General features: G+C 48.0%; 1 protein-coding gene across 1 annotated transcript in view; it reads right to left on the reverse strand.

Annotated features, from left to right (window-relative positions):
- Positions 1 to 490: 490 nt before the first annotated feature.
- LOC147727799 (uncharacterized) overlaps positions 491 to 15,000 on the reverse strand; it is a 57,902-nt gene continuing 43,392 nt past the window's right edge. Inside the window, exons 3-5 of the mRNA XM_086963688.1 lie at positions 3,653 to 3,754; positions 2,774 to 2,911; positions 491 to 975 (exon numbers count right to left, since the gene is read on the reverse strand). Coding sequence (XP_086819814.1) covers positions 575 to 975; positions 2,774 to 2,911; positions 3,653 to 3,754 — 641 coding nt within the window. The 3' untranslated portion in view covers positions 491 to 574. The remainder of the gene's footprint in view (positions 976 to 2,773; positions 2,912 to 3,652; positions 3,755 to 15,000) is intronic.

Raw genomic sequence — 15,000 nt, forward strand, 5'->3', positions numbered from 1 at the left:
AATTGCTCAGGAGGACAAACCAGATTTCATTTTCTTTTTTTTCATAGGCATGCAACTGCCACTGTGTCACAACAATAGTACCACCGCTATGAGGAAATTTTATCCGACAAAGATTGCCAACGTTATTCGGTGTTTCCCATGGAGCCAGCCCTGGGTCTTGCCCTACTTTCAAACACAAATTACAGGTAAGATAAGCGTTTGGTGGTTTGGGGGTATAATGGAGTATTAGTACGAGAGACTGAAGGTAGTACTACTAAAGTCCTAGGACTCTTGGATTCACTTCACTGAGTCTGTGAGAGGCACTTAGTGTTGAAAACATTTGGGCATTTACACTTAAAGGAAGAAAATGGAACTAAACTTTCAGGAAAACAGTCAACGTTAAACCCCCACCCACCAGGCAAGCAGTAAAAAACAGGTATGCTCAGATAAAGTTTGAAAAAGTATATTTATATCCCTAACAAAATAATCTCCCGCAAGACCCTCCCTAACCCCAACGATTGTCCTTCAAAAGTCCCCAAAAACCCAACTCCCAATTCCCACCCCCCAAAAGTCTCTAAAAAAGGGGCAAGGGACACTATGGGTGGATGCTGTTCACTTTTTGGGCCAGGGCATCATGCTCCTCGCGGAGCAAGGCGAGCTCCTGCTGAAGGCGGGACACCATCAGGGTGGTGCGGCGCAGGCGTGCCTTCACTGCCTTGCAGGTGCAATGCCTGTGAGAGGCAGCTGTTGGCCTTGCTGCTCGGTGGTGGCGTTTGCCTTTGGCAGCCCGGCTCTGTCTGGGTGGACCACTGTGCTGGGTGGCAGCCCGTGGGGCCACGGAGGCCGATGCAGACGACGTTGTTGTAGTTGTCGACTGCACACTTTCCACGTCCTCCAGGGCCACCAGCCGCCGATATTCCGCAACAGTGGCCTCGATCCTCCGTTGCCGGGCCGCTCTAGCCAGCTCCTTCCTCCTTGTCCGTTTGGAAGGAGAACCTATATGAAGAAAGAAAGACATAGTCTGTAACCAATGCTCTTTTAGATTAACTCAATCATTCAGCAGAAATTTGTGTTGCAGTACAACTAGCAACTTGCAAGCGCATTACATAACTATTGAGGCCAGTATCTATCTAACCTCACACTTCTTCATCCTTGCTCTAACATTAGTGGGAGTTTAAGGAACAAATTCTACGAGCACTGTGGACTTCCATTGGAGTCGACTATGAAAGTACACCAGTCTTATTCTTCTTCTTATCTCTTGTTTTGGAAAATTGGTACGTTATTTTCTGCAAGCCAGCATAATGCCAGCGCGGTAAACTTGCACCCGAGAAAAAGAGACGCACGCCATGAGGAGTGACCTAGACTTGCGTTGCCGTTGCGTTACTGTACCCGTCCAGTACATGCAGGTGGTGAATCTCTTACTTTTCTAGTACGGGTGGCACTGAGAATACTCTGTTACAACTCAAGGGCTACTGCTTAATTAATTTAACTTTCACCCTACAGTGGAAATGAGTACTAGAAATGGAAAATTGAAGAAGATAAATAATCTGATTATCTATCACTTCACATGGGATGTTTTTGCTTATATATGGGATGACTTTAGGTGCTTTGCTTTTTATTCAGTGACCAGTGATACATCCACACATGAATGACTGAGTACTACTAAACTTATTAAGAGAGGTAGGGAGTGGCCACCATAATAACCGGATCTATGCAGTGCTTGCAATACAAACTACTGCTACTATTTATGGTAGTATTTGGACAAAATTAAAAGTTCTTTTCCTTGCCTTTCCTACACTGGAACGGACGTGCGGGTGCAGTGTTAGTGTTACATGCTCTTCAAAGTTACACTTAGTTCATCCACTGACCGTCTACTCTCTCTAGATCATGGGTACTCACAAACTTTCTCTCAGGGGCTACATTTACAGTGTAGTTTGGGGCCGAGGGCCGCACTGGTGGGGGCGGAGTCAGAGGGGGCGGGGCTAAAGCAAAACGATAACTTGTGACCATGAGGTTGCACACAGGTCCCTGCAGCAGATGCCCTCATCCACTGAGCCACCAGACCCAGCATTTACATACATCTCTCTCCCTCCTGCTCTCCCTCCTGCCCTCCCTCCATCTCTCTCTCCCTCCTGCCCTCCCTCTCCCTCCCCCTCTGTCATCTCACTGTGTGTGTGTCTATCTGTGTCAGCCTTCAGCCCGGGTTGAGACCGCTTCCTCAACGCGCACACACAGACAACAACACCAAAGTACTTAACAGGTCTTTAAAAGACCATTAACATATTATTGAGGCTTTGTTTGTTTTAGCGCCCCTGCTTCTCCACCCTGACAATCACTGCTTGCCCGGCCCCACAGAGCAGAGGCTTAGTTCTATTTCACCTCTTTGTGGCCTTGCATCTCCACTCTGCTCTGTGGGGGCCGGGGGAGCAGTGATTGTCAGAGTGGAGATGCAGGGGCGCTAACAGGTGAAATACAAAAAAGCCTCTGCTCTGTGGGGGCCGGGGGAGCAGTGATTGTCTGAAAGGTCAGCGCACCGCCAACGAAGGCTTGCCGGGCCACCACCGGCCCGCGGGCCGTACTAGGAGTACCCCTGCTCTAGATACACATATGCTATCTAAGAGTCAGATAGTAGCATGATCCAGGTATATGGACACATACAGTTTCTGTGTCACCCACCCAGGCTGTTGTCCTTCCACCCATCATTGCTTCATCATTCACCCAGCCATGCATCTCATATTCTTGCCTTCCCAGCTAGTCTTCAATCTCAATAAGTAAGGAATATATAAGAGCTTACCTCTGGCCGCCACCACCACCGTCTCAACTCTCACAGCTGCCGCCGCCGCCTCCTCCCCTGAAGCATCGCCCGATTCGCCCTCCGCCTCGGTGTCGAGCACCACCACCTCCACACTGGCCCCGCCACCAGATGTTCCACCTACAAAGTACATTTAAGAATGTTAGAATAAAGCAGTCACTAGTATTTGGTCTAGGAATGAAGACATGTGAAAACAATGTAATTTGTGACTGTCGTTAAAGTTAAAAAAAATGTCCCTTTTTCCAGGGAAGGTTGTCTTGCTGCACTTTTTGGCACAACTGATGAAGGCTGTTTTTTTAACACGCACCATTTTTCTCCACACAGACAGAAGATGGACTTCTAACAACAAGATCAAGTTGAAACCAGGTGAGAGCTCGGCTCGACCACAAGAAATGTCTTCAATTAATCGTCAGCACTAACCACTTTTCCATTATCAGTTAAACGTTTAGTTTTATTATGACTTCATTTTAATAAATGTGTTTACTTTTAATAAAGCTTTTAAACTTAAATACAATCTGTGTTTTTTGGTCCAGACTAGAGTGACTGAGCGAAAGGTTTTGCAATTTTTGCAAGCATGAGTCCAGATAGAACACTTCAAAAGACATTATGGACAATCCCAGAGGACTGCACTAAGTTGATAGAGCTATTGCTGACTAGAATCATGGGAGTTTCGCCAACCGTGCAATCTTAGTTAGCTACACAGACAGACTAATAAGAATAATCTAGTAATACCACAGGGAGTCATAGTAGAGGCAGGATAAGAATTTAGATACAGTCTACAAGAAGAGCAAAGACAATTTTGAAAAAAGTCAAATGAGGAACGCTAGGAAAAATAGGTACTAGTCTAAAATGAAAACTTACTGGGGCCAGCAGAGGAGCCCTCGCCTGCCCGATCCTGGCCCTGTTGATGAACAGCATCCGCCGCCTGCTGCTCCTGTGTCCTCCTCTCGCCCCTGGGGGGAGCTGACGTACAACATGAAAGAAAGAACAGAAAACATGGATGATTGTTGCTTGTCAATGTCAACCAAATCAAACATTTCAAAAGAACAATAACAAAATATTTCTGCGAAATTATATTGATTATGGTTACTTTTCATTTATATGCGGACCTGTGACTTCGAAAGTCACGTAACTCACTAAACAAAGTACTGAAACGTTCACCTAGGACTGGCAGGCAGCAGTCCGCAGGCAAGACGCAAAGTGACAGACAAACTCCATTGTGATTTCAGTCAGATCAGTGACAACACTAACAGTTGCCTGCTACATTACCAGTCATTTAAATAGTCAAACTATCAATCCACCGCCACTATTTTTCTTATTGTCAGGGTTACAAAGGAAGGGGCAGATTTAAGCCCTTGCGGCTCTTTTGCGCCGTTCTTGCGTGACTTTTGTGACGCAGCAGCTAAACAAAAAAGGGCGCCATGGTGCGGCGTATAATATTATAACAACGTGACGCATTTGGGAGATGCATCCCGTTATAAAGCCCTGCGCCATCAGGGGGCGTTCCGGCGCAAGGGAGGGCATTCCTGCGCTGGAACACATCCTAATAGTGGCTGAGGGAAATCTACAAAATATCAATCAGTCACCTTTAGGACAATGATGCGTCACACAAACCCTGCACCTGCTTGAAGCAGACGTACGGCTTGACCCAGCATTGGGGAGATAGGGTACCCCAGAGCATTGATGGAGCTGCGCCATCGTTGCGACGCAACTCCAGCAGTAAAGCTTCGGTGACGTTTTGGGCCCATTGCAAATACGGCGCACCATGTTTGGTGGTGGTAGCGGGCCGCACAATTAATGGCGCATCCCTGCTACTTTGCAGGGATGCGACGGTAATTGCAATTCTGCCCCTTAGGGGCATACTTACTTACGCGTTCTGGCGCATCTCCAGAGATGCGCCAGATCAAATGCGTCACGCAAAACTACCCTTGCGACACGGCAGATGTGCCTCATTTACAATGCGGCGCGCCCTGGCGCAAGGGTAGGCACTTGCGTGAGGCATCTCGTCACGTAAGAGCGGCGCATCGCTGGAGTCACGTCGCCAACGCAATGCAACTCCAGTAATGCTCAGGGCCACCCAATACTTAACATGCTGTGTCAGTCCTTTCGCCTGCTTCGAGCAGACATAAGGAATTGAATTGACGTAGCAGCGTCGCAGAAGTGCCTGCGTTAAATCTTGTACATTTCACGCAGGCAATTTTGCGAGGCGCACAGCCGCTGGACCGCGGCGCCCACCCTGCGTACTAGGAACGCACCCATTGTGGTGCAGGCCCATGGCTTTATAACATGACGCATCTCCTAGATGCGTCATGCTGTAAATGACTCGCAGGGATGCAGCACGTTTACGCCGCTGTTGCGTCACGCAAGGCAACGTAAACGTGGCGCAAGGGGCTTGTAAATGTAATCTGCCCCCTAGTGTCTAGCATTACGCAGTTCTGTAAAGTACACTCATACATAATAGTTACTCAGGCCAATGAGACCACGAAATAGAAAACAAATAAGCATAGTAGCAACGCCACTGAGAAGGAGAGCAGTGCACCTGAAATGCACAGAAGATTTTGAAATATAATTTAACTACAATGTAATCGTCATCAGCGGCATTATTGGCTTGCTCCATGTAAAAAACAAATATTTCCAATACAACAACACAGAGCAGGAGAAAACATCATAGTAGTGAGTGATTAAATGGCTACTACTACTCACCAAGCCCGGGGATCTCCAAGCCGAGCTGGTCCAGCAGGTCGCGCTCGCGGTCCAGGAGGTCCGTCCAGCGATGGGTGACCTGGCTGTAGGTGCGCTGGACCCCGTAGAGGTGGGATATGGCCCAGCACACCTTCTCCCACCGCTTCCGGCGCTCCCGCATGTTGTACCCGCCGGCCGCGATCCTGCCGCCTCCCGCGATGGTCCTGGGCAGGCGGCGCTGGACGAAGTAGACCAGCGCGCCCACTTCCTCCGGGCTGAAGATCTCCCGTCGCGTCACCTGCTCCCCCCTCAATCTCCCGCATGCTGTCCTGCCACTGGGTCCAGCACTACTCCCCGCCGCCGCTGCGGCCCTCAAGTGCCTGGGCAGCTTCACGGCGCCTGGCTTGACCATGGTCTGGGCAGGTAAGGTAGGAAGAAGTAGAAAATTAAGAAAGAATAGGATAGGGAAGAAGAAAAGAAAAGAGTTTAAAAATGTAGTTTAAAAGTAAAGAAAAATAGCAGAAAAGACAAAAATATACAGCTAGGAAAAGAGAGGGATAGATAAGAAGCAAAATCGTAAAAAAAAACTGAAAACAAGCAAAGGATGGCAAAGATACCAAGAGGATTAAACACCATGCCCAGACACAGGAAATGAATGAAAAACAAGATGGCCGGCGCCCGTTCACGAGCGCAAAAGTAAGTTCGCGCGAGATTTTCCTCGCGATCTCGTGCGAACCTCTAGATTTCCCGCGCGATCTCGTGCGACCCTCTACTCGCAATGCGCTTACTGCGCGAGATTATACATAGCGGGCGGAAACGGAAATACGTCACGCAAACAAAATGGCCGCGCCCGTACTCGACCTTGGGGTAAATTCGCGTGTTGCGCTGCAAGCGGCTCGCGAATACTGCAAAAAAACTCGCGAAACAACAAGCCGCAAAAAAATAAAATGCTCATTCGCACGAATTGGCGGCTTCCGCGGTCGGTTTCGCACGACGCCGCGCCCCGCGAATAGCGCGAAAAAAAACGAAAAACGATTTCAGCAAAAGCAAAAGCAATGAGCAGGTGCAAAAGGTCAACCTCATGATTTGTAACGATTCTTTGTAGTGCTTCCTGAGGGGGCCCTCCAGAATTCGGTTGCCTGCTTGCAACTATTGTGTGACCCTGCTCTGACCTTAACTGTATGCCACAAAGGTCCTGATTTACAGCTAAAGGAGCAGACAAGCAGGTGCCAGGCTGGAACTTTAAATTCTTTCAGTGACACATTAATTAGCCCCTAATTCATTATTGTCAGTTGGGGCAGGGCAGGTGTTGTAACTAATTTTGCAACAATGAAAGCACTTAGCAAGTGCAAAAGATCACTAATCAGGGCGCACTAAGGAAGCAGGTGCCAGCTAAAAAAATATTCTGTGACACATTAATCAGCCCCAAATTAATTCAAGTCACTTGAGGCAGGGAAGGTGTGCTTTGCTTTGCCGAAAATAATGTACACTGGACAACCAGAGGGTGTGGTGATGAAACAGAGGGTGGCATGGGTGGGCCAGAGGGTGGCATGAGTAGTCAGAGAGTGGCAGTGGTGACAGAGAGTGGCAGTGGTGAAGAAGAGTGTCCCAAACAGGCTGGACATGTAGAAACAACAAGTTCGCAAAACTTGCGACCCGACAGGTAAGTTCGCAAATTGCGAAATTGTAAAAACCCTCGCGAACTGGCAGAAACACGGGCGAACACAAAAAAAAAAAAAATCCGCAAATTCGCGGGAATTCGCGGATTTTGCGGATTGCGAATCCGCAAATCCGCAAAATTCGCGAACGCGAGATCCGCAAAATTCGCCCATGCTTAGTTCCGTAGCTCCAAGTTCTGAGGTGTTTTTTGGAATCAAAGTTTGCAGCGAATCAGTTAAACCTTCGTGTGGTTTAGTGGGAAAAAAAAGAAGTAGAAGCTTTCAGGAGGTATCTTACGTCGGGATCGGAGTCGCTTGAGTATCTTCATTTTCGGGAGCGGTCCTGTCAAGTTTAGCTTCTCTCGTCATCTTCGCCATTGTTTCCTGGAATCTAGAAGCAATAAGCAAGAAGAAAAGAACGCATAGAGCTAAGTTACTATTGTTATTTACTAAAAAAAAAGTCTGTGAAATTAAACAGCTGTTCAATGATAAATGTTCAAATAGACTTACCTTAAAAGGAGCATTCCTCAGTGATATTGTTGATGCATAAACTGTACCTGTGGGAAGAAAAGAAATCTAATTTAAATCCAAAAGCGACAGTAATATGGAAAAGCAGGATAGTCTGAAGAAAGACAGAAGTCAGTTCAAAAACTAAAATCAGAAAGGAAAAAACTCTTAATGGAATAAAAAGAAGGCAACATTAAAACTTAAGACTGGTATGTTAACTGTGAATTAGTAAACAAAGTAAATAGGTAAAAGAATATAGAGAATTAAAACCTGTTCAATGTCTTACAGATGTAGCATTTCCAGAATAAGGGAAATATCGAGAGATACATCAGAAGACAGAAGAGGGGCAGGTTAACAAGAGGACTAGGGGTAGGTTATCAATAAAAAGAAAAACAATATTTAGATTAGAGTGGAGTCGGAAGGGTACTAAAAATAATTGTTCTGTGCTAGTTTCCTTAGGTCTCTTCAGCAAGTTGGTCATTGAATGATTGACGGAAGAGCCAGATAGAAAATCCGAAGGTCCAGAACCAGTCTCTTCTATTGTTCTTTATTATTTTATCCATTCCCCTTTTCCCCTTTGGGGTTAATTAGAGCCATGATTAAATTCTGACTCTGAGAAATCCTGGAGAGGGAGTTGGGAGCTAGCATCTTCTGTTCCTGTGCAAGTAATCGAAGACAGCTACTGGTAGGTTAACTTGGGTTCTGACACTCACCCACCTGACTATAGGTGAGGGTCAGCCTCAGGGAACTGACCCTACCCCTTGTGAAGGAACTGCCTCAGAGGTAGTCAGGCCTGGCCTGGCAGAACCGCTGATTGCAGTGAACCCTTCCAAGGTGGTACCCAGTCTGGAGCAAGTGCCCTGCCCCTCTCTATCCTGCCTCAGTCAGCCCAAGGCTATAAAGGTCAGGGAGGTCAGTGGACCCCACAGGGCTCCCTGTCCAGAGGGCCCCCCATCAGCAGATATGGGGCACCCAGTCTAGCAGCCCTAGCCAGGTCATAATTCCTTAACCCTCTGAGGGAACCCTTTTGACTTGAATAGAGACCACCCTAAGATGGGCTCTGTTGGGCAAAGGCAAACCTGGCACCCAGTGGTCCCAAACCTACCATGTCCCTCCAGGGTCCCAAACCTACCATGTCCCTCCAGGGTCCCAACCAAAGGGACCCAACCCCAAGCTGATGGCAGGCAAAGGTTGACCCTTAGAGCCATGCATAACTCAGTCATGGAAAGCAAGGCATCCATGGTGATCAGTGATCTGAGGAAGCTGAGACCAACCCTATTAGGGCCTCACTCCCACACTCAGACGCCTCACCAGCCTTTTACTTTACCAAAACACACCTCAGGTAGTAATGCCCCATGGTGGAGACCTTCTCATACCCTTAGGGTGAGTGATTGTTTAGTGGACCATAAGACAGGGGGTAATCATGCTACTGCAGGTACTTCCTTATATGGCCACTTGGTCAATAAAGGCACACCTGGACAAGGTTATCCTCATCTCCTTGTGTCGGGGGTGGGGTTATGTAGTAAGGTGGAATCTGACTGCCTGGTTTCCCCCACTATTTTCCAGGTGTTTTGATGGTTTTGACTTAGTTTGGCTGGGATCCCTGCTAATCAGGGCCCCAGCCTACCTGCTTCCTCTCTAAATTGATTGCATGTACTTTAGGTACACTCCAGATTGGTTACTTGGATACCCTTGTTAGTCCCTAGTATATGGTACCTTAGGTACCAAGGGCATAGGTACCCCAGAGGCCTACCAGGGGCTGAAGCATATATTATGCCACCCCTGGGAAGCCTTTCAAAATGGCACCACAGGTGTGCTACTGCAGCCTGCGTAAGGTGGTACATGCACCCCTTACTACGAATTAGGCTACCTATATCGACCTTTAATAACAGATACATATAAACCTATAAGTCATTCCGATGGCAGGCCTTAACAATCCTGAAGGCAGAGTGTTTGGTTTTGTGTGAGAGGGTGCCCATGCATGAGCAGGACCCCTTTGAGTCTGCAGCTTTCGGAATCTATTCTCTGAGGCTGTTCTGTGATACAGCCATACCATATATTCTTAAGTGCATTATAACTTTGCGTTTAATGCTAACTTTGCAATAGCTGCATCGAAACATGTCGTGTTTGGTTTAAAAAACTTTTGAATCCTACCCCTCCCCCTCCCGGCCAGTCCTTGCAGCGGGGGTAGAATTCCACCCTTCGAGTTGGAAAAGACATGTACACACTCACCTGACAGGTAATAGTTTAAAAGACCCCAGCATCACAAAATGGATGCTGCAGGAACAGACACAAGTCTGACCTTCTGCTACTGGACGAAACTCCGGCAGGGGAGGCCTGAACAATAGGTTTCCTGTCACAGGGAGGTGTGACCACCTCCCCAGACAGGCTTTAGTGAATTGGGGCTGGGTGGGTGCATTCAGTGAATGCTTTTCATACAGTGCTGGGGACACACCTGGTGTCCCTGTGCATATCCCAGTTCAAACTAGTTGCAGGGGCACTCAGCCCCTGCTCTGGTGCGAAACTGGACAAAGTGGAAGGGGTGTAACCACCCCCTCCCCAGGTCCTCCCATAGGTGGGACCTTAGAGTAAGTCTAACCCCTAAACTTAGTGTAAGTATAGAAAACCAGTCCTTAGGACTTTAGATTACCCTTAACGAAACTCTGCAACATATATCCTTGAACATCGATATTCTATTTCGACTATAAGGCAGAAGGATCTCCCTTGGGGTCAAGGAGTGACTCCCCTGTTCACACAGGCACCAACAAAGCATCTTGCTGGTCTGCACTTCCAAGGCTCCTGCCGGAACCTGAAGGTTTTGTGACACAGGACACAGACTCCCAGAAATCTCAGAGGCAGACACGAGATCCCAGCAAAGCTGAGACCTGTAGCCATCATGAGAGACGTGGGACCTGAACTCCTGGACACCATGCACATTTGCAAAGTGCATCCAATTCCTGAGATTTCCTGAAGTTGTGCATTGGTCTACTCGTAGCCCAAGCCCTGAGCACCATCTGCACCAAAGATTGTGGGCCTACACTCTATGAGTGTTCCATGGGCCGGCTTCTAGCATTCCTGCTTGAGGACCCTTTACAATCCCTGGTCTGTCAACTGGTGGGTCCCCCAAAGGTAAATTTTTTGTTTTTTGAGCTTTTCTGGTTGCTCCAGACGTGCCCTGACTGCCCTCCAAAGGGTGAGTCCCTCAGACCTTGCTGGTCTGCTGCGAAGCCAATTTTTGCATTCAGTGTGGGTTGCTGTTGCCAAGGCTTGTTGGGTCCAATCCGGATACCAACACTGCAGCACTCGACATCTGATGTGGGATAGCTGGAATCCAGCTCCTGGTTGTCGTCGATGCCTCCTGTTCCTCGTGGCTGAAGAGTCAGGCTTCACCTTCTGCACCTGAAATCACCCGACATCGGTGGGCATCTTCTTATCGCCTCCCTGGTCACTGGCAAGTGACCCAGACTCTGTCCCCTCTGCTTTCAGGTTCTTCAGATCTCTGATCTACCCTAGGATCCATCCTGACACTTTTTACCTGGTCGCCTGCAGCACTTCTTTTCAGCTCGCCATAGGAAACGACGATGAAACCCGACACGAAAAGACACCTATGCACCCGACTTCCCTGGGTGAGGTAACACGATTGCTTTGGTGCTCCCGTGGGTCTTGACTCTTGAATTGTTCTGAAGGGGTTTGCTCCTAGTCCACTCCTAAGTGTCCCTAATCTTTAAAATTCTAATCGCAACTTTCTCCATAGAAGTCAATGGTGATTCGCGGCTGTGTTTAGACACTGCACGCGTCCCCCGTGGGTCTCCTGCATCCCTATCTTGGGTGGTTCCTGGTTGTCCCAGTGGTTCTACAGTATACTGTGCTAATTTACTGTATGCTAAATAAGTTTACTGTATGTACTTGTGCCTCTAGCCTCATAAAGAGGGATGTGTTTAGATTAAATACATATATTTTAGACATTTACCTGGTGTGGTTCTCCTTTCATTTGGTCATTACATGAGATTACAGACTGGTAAAACTAGCTGCTTTACATTCCTTCAAGATTAACCTGAAGACTGCTCTCCACAGCTACCACTAGGATAGTTTTCTATATAGGTTGTCTTTAAACCTACCATCAATAAGGATTATTTGGACTGGTGCAAGGTGCCCACTAGAATAGTGGACAGCATACGCCAGGCCAACTTCTCACAACTGTCATCCCGGAAAAGGAACTGCTCCTCTTCACAAGGTCCCCTTACGAGATCACCTTAATATCCATGGCTATGCAAAAAACCTTCATGGCCCTGATGAGTTTCCTCTGAGCTTTATCAATCGCAGCATGCTTCAAAGCCCCCTCCTGACTCTGCGTGGCACAAATTCCGTTCAGACTATACTTGTCCCAGTAAAATTTACCTTGATCACCTTCAAGTCTTTCTGCATATGCTGAATCAAGGTCAAACCAGATAATTGAACCAGGTCAATCTCACCCAGATGAATCAGGAGCAGAATCAGCTTCGTCAACCAGGGCAAAAGGTTACCCCAATGCATCCCACCTTTTTCCCACCATAGCACCTCATGTTGGCTGCTGTGCAAATTTCATCTGTATATCTGCTGGACCACGTTGTTTGCTCCCCAATGCACAACGGAAGAGCCCATAATCCAGGCCACCATCTTGGACACTAGACTTCTCACTCAGCCGGCAGTGGAAAAAAGGTAATTGGTACAGGGAACACACCTCCACCCCAGAGAAAAAGCCCCATTACTTTCTCAGATAGCGCTCACAGCACCTCAATCTCCACCTGCTAATCTGATGGGTCTTCTCCCAATCTCACCCCAATCGCGCAGCAGCAGTTGCCACCCCAATCCAAAAGGAATACGTTCCAAACCCTGCTGGGTCCCTCCCAAGCCTGCACAAAGCCATGAGCAAAACTGCCAGCAATTGGAAAGCAGCCACCCGACTGCCATATTCATGATAAATAAAACACATCCTGCAGCCGACCAGGCCATGTGAAAAAAAAAGTTATTCCCTCTTCTGGCAGTCCTCCACACCCCCCATTTCTTGTAACCACACCAACCTGTCTCTACCTTGCTGATCCTTCATTGATCGCCACTGCGAAATACCCAAGTGCCCGCATCCAAATGCACCTCCTCATTCAGCATTCCCCTTCCTTGCAGACCCCAATAGCTCAGACATACGAAAAGCACCAAAAACATCCAAATGATGCATAAACGAAACATAGACACCTCAAAATGATCATAACAACAAAGAGTCAACACTTCCAACAACTCTTGCAACAACTCAAATGTAATTGCCACACACAGACTAGATGGCCAGTGCCTGATTCCTTGCCCAACTCTTTCAGAACCTGACCCAGGATCTCATACCTGGCGGGCTCGAACCCCCAGTACAGCTTGCTAATGAATGAAACCCCCACCAGTATGCCTGCAATGGTTGTGGGCAATAAACCTTTCTCAATACAAAACAAAACAATAAACAATACTCTCCCTTCAGCTTCATGTTAATCCAGTGTAAAAAAAAATCATTTTTCAGCTCTCAAATGTCCAAACTTGTACCAAACCAGCCAATAGCTCCTCTTAGTGGACTAACCCAAAGTTCCCTCAACCCGACCAGCTACTCTCACTCCCTCAGCATCCAAATGTCTGTGGACAACAGTGTCTTGTCCCTCTCTGCTCCTGGTGCTAATCTGTGAAAACACTGCTACTGCGAACGAGATAAGGACTCTGCCATATTGTTGTTAAATCCAGGAACATGCTTGGCTCTGAAAACAATGTTCAAACATAAACAACTGAGCATGAATCTCTGTAGTCCTGTGTCTTTTGACTGTTCACCAAGTCAATCACCATCCTTTTGTCCACATTAAACATCACCGTTCTGTTCACCAATTCACCTCACCACACTGACAACGCCACAAACAATGGGAAAAAACTCCAGAAAGGCAATGCTTCATCCCTGTCTCAACCAGTGCACTGGCCACTGCTCCGTGCTCCAAATCCCATCCCTAAACAGACCAAAACCTTGAGCACCTGCAGCACTAGTGAAGTTGTTTAAAAATGTCTTCCAGACACAAAGGTCAGACCTGACGGAAAACAAAATCTGTACCCTATGATGAGGCAACACCCCCAGCCATAGCTATGCCTAGTCATCTACAAAAAATATGGTCCGCCTTCACTACTCTACAGGAAAATTCATGAAACTGAGCAACCTTTGCACCACCCTCAACTCAATTTTCCTTTCCCCAATCACTGCAGCTAGAAACTCCTGAATTTTAAGGACCTTTGCCTGTGGCAACTGTGGGACGTTTGCCTGTGCCCAACTCAATGCCCAGGAACATCAGACCTGCCAAGTATCAGGCATCAGGTGTGACTCTAACGCATTTCAGTGTGGTGATCCGCATCACCGCACTGAAATGCGTTATCACACATTTTTAATGTCGCCTCTGTGCACCTGTTCGCCGGCTCTGCTGCTCCCCCGCAGACTTGTGCTCTGTGGAGAAGTGTGGCTCAGGGGTTAGAGGCGGCAGACCCGGAAGCTGAGATCGGCCCTGGACCAGGGTTCAATTCCCCGCCTCGGCGGGTCTTGGGCTCAAATATTCCACGGACTCGATAATTCTCGCTCCGGTGCCTTCTCAACTCACGGGTTCACACTCTGCGACTCTGGGCAATAGCTTGCTTAATCTCCACAATGGCCCCTCGCGGCGGGATGCCTGGCTTTCACCTTGTGGATACCCTCCCGGGGTTATCTCACAGGGGAATACCAGGACGGGTTCCCTAAGCAAGCGCCGGGAAACCCTTTGTGGGTAGCTGTGCGCTATATAAGCTCAAATACATTTACATTTACATTTTACATTTGACAGCAGCTCTGGCTCAGTTTAGTTAATAACAGTTAAGTAGATCTTCGTCTGCTCAGCTCTGGCTGAGAGACTGTCTGTGCTACAATGTTACAAATCTGCCGTCCTGCTGCTGCTGCATATTGAATCCTGCTCTCAGCGCGGCTATCAGTCACTGACTGACACTGTTGAATCAGACCCAATGGTGGGGCCTGCCCTCAGCAGCAGTTGCCACTACTGGGGCTGTGTGTCACTGTGCAATAGAATATTGTGAGTTTTAACATCATTGCAGGGGCGTAACACAGGCCCCCACAGCCCCCGTGGTGCAGGGGGGCCTCCAAGCTCCAGGGGGCTCCCTCAGCACAGTACTCCGGCCCAGAGAGCTCCCTATTGAGGCCGGAGGGGGCCCCTCTACATACCTGGCACAGGGGCCCTCTCAAGTTTTGTTGCACGACTGCATCATTGGGCTTCTTCTCCCTGGGTGCAGCACCATGACCAATCTTAGATGGTTGTTTCACCTGATGGCATC

This window comes from Lissotriton vulgaris, chromosome 3_1 (genome assembly GCF_964263255.1).
Source record: "Lissotriton vulgaris chromosome 3_1, aLisVul1.2, whole genome shotgun sequence".
NCBI lineage: Eukaryota > Metazoa > Chordata > Amphibia > Caudata > Salamandridae > Lissotriton > Lissotriton vulgaris.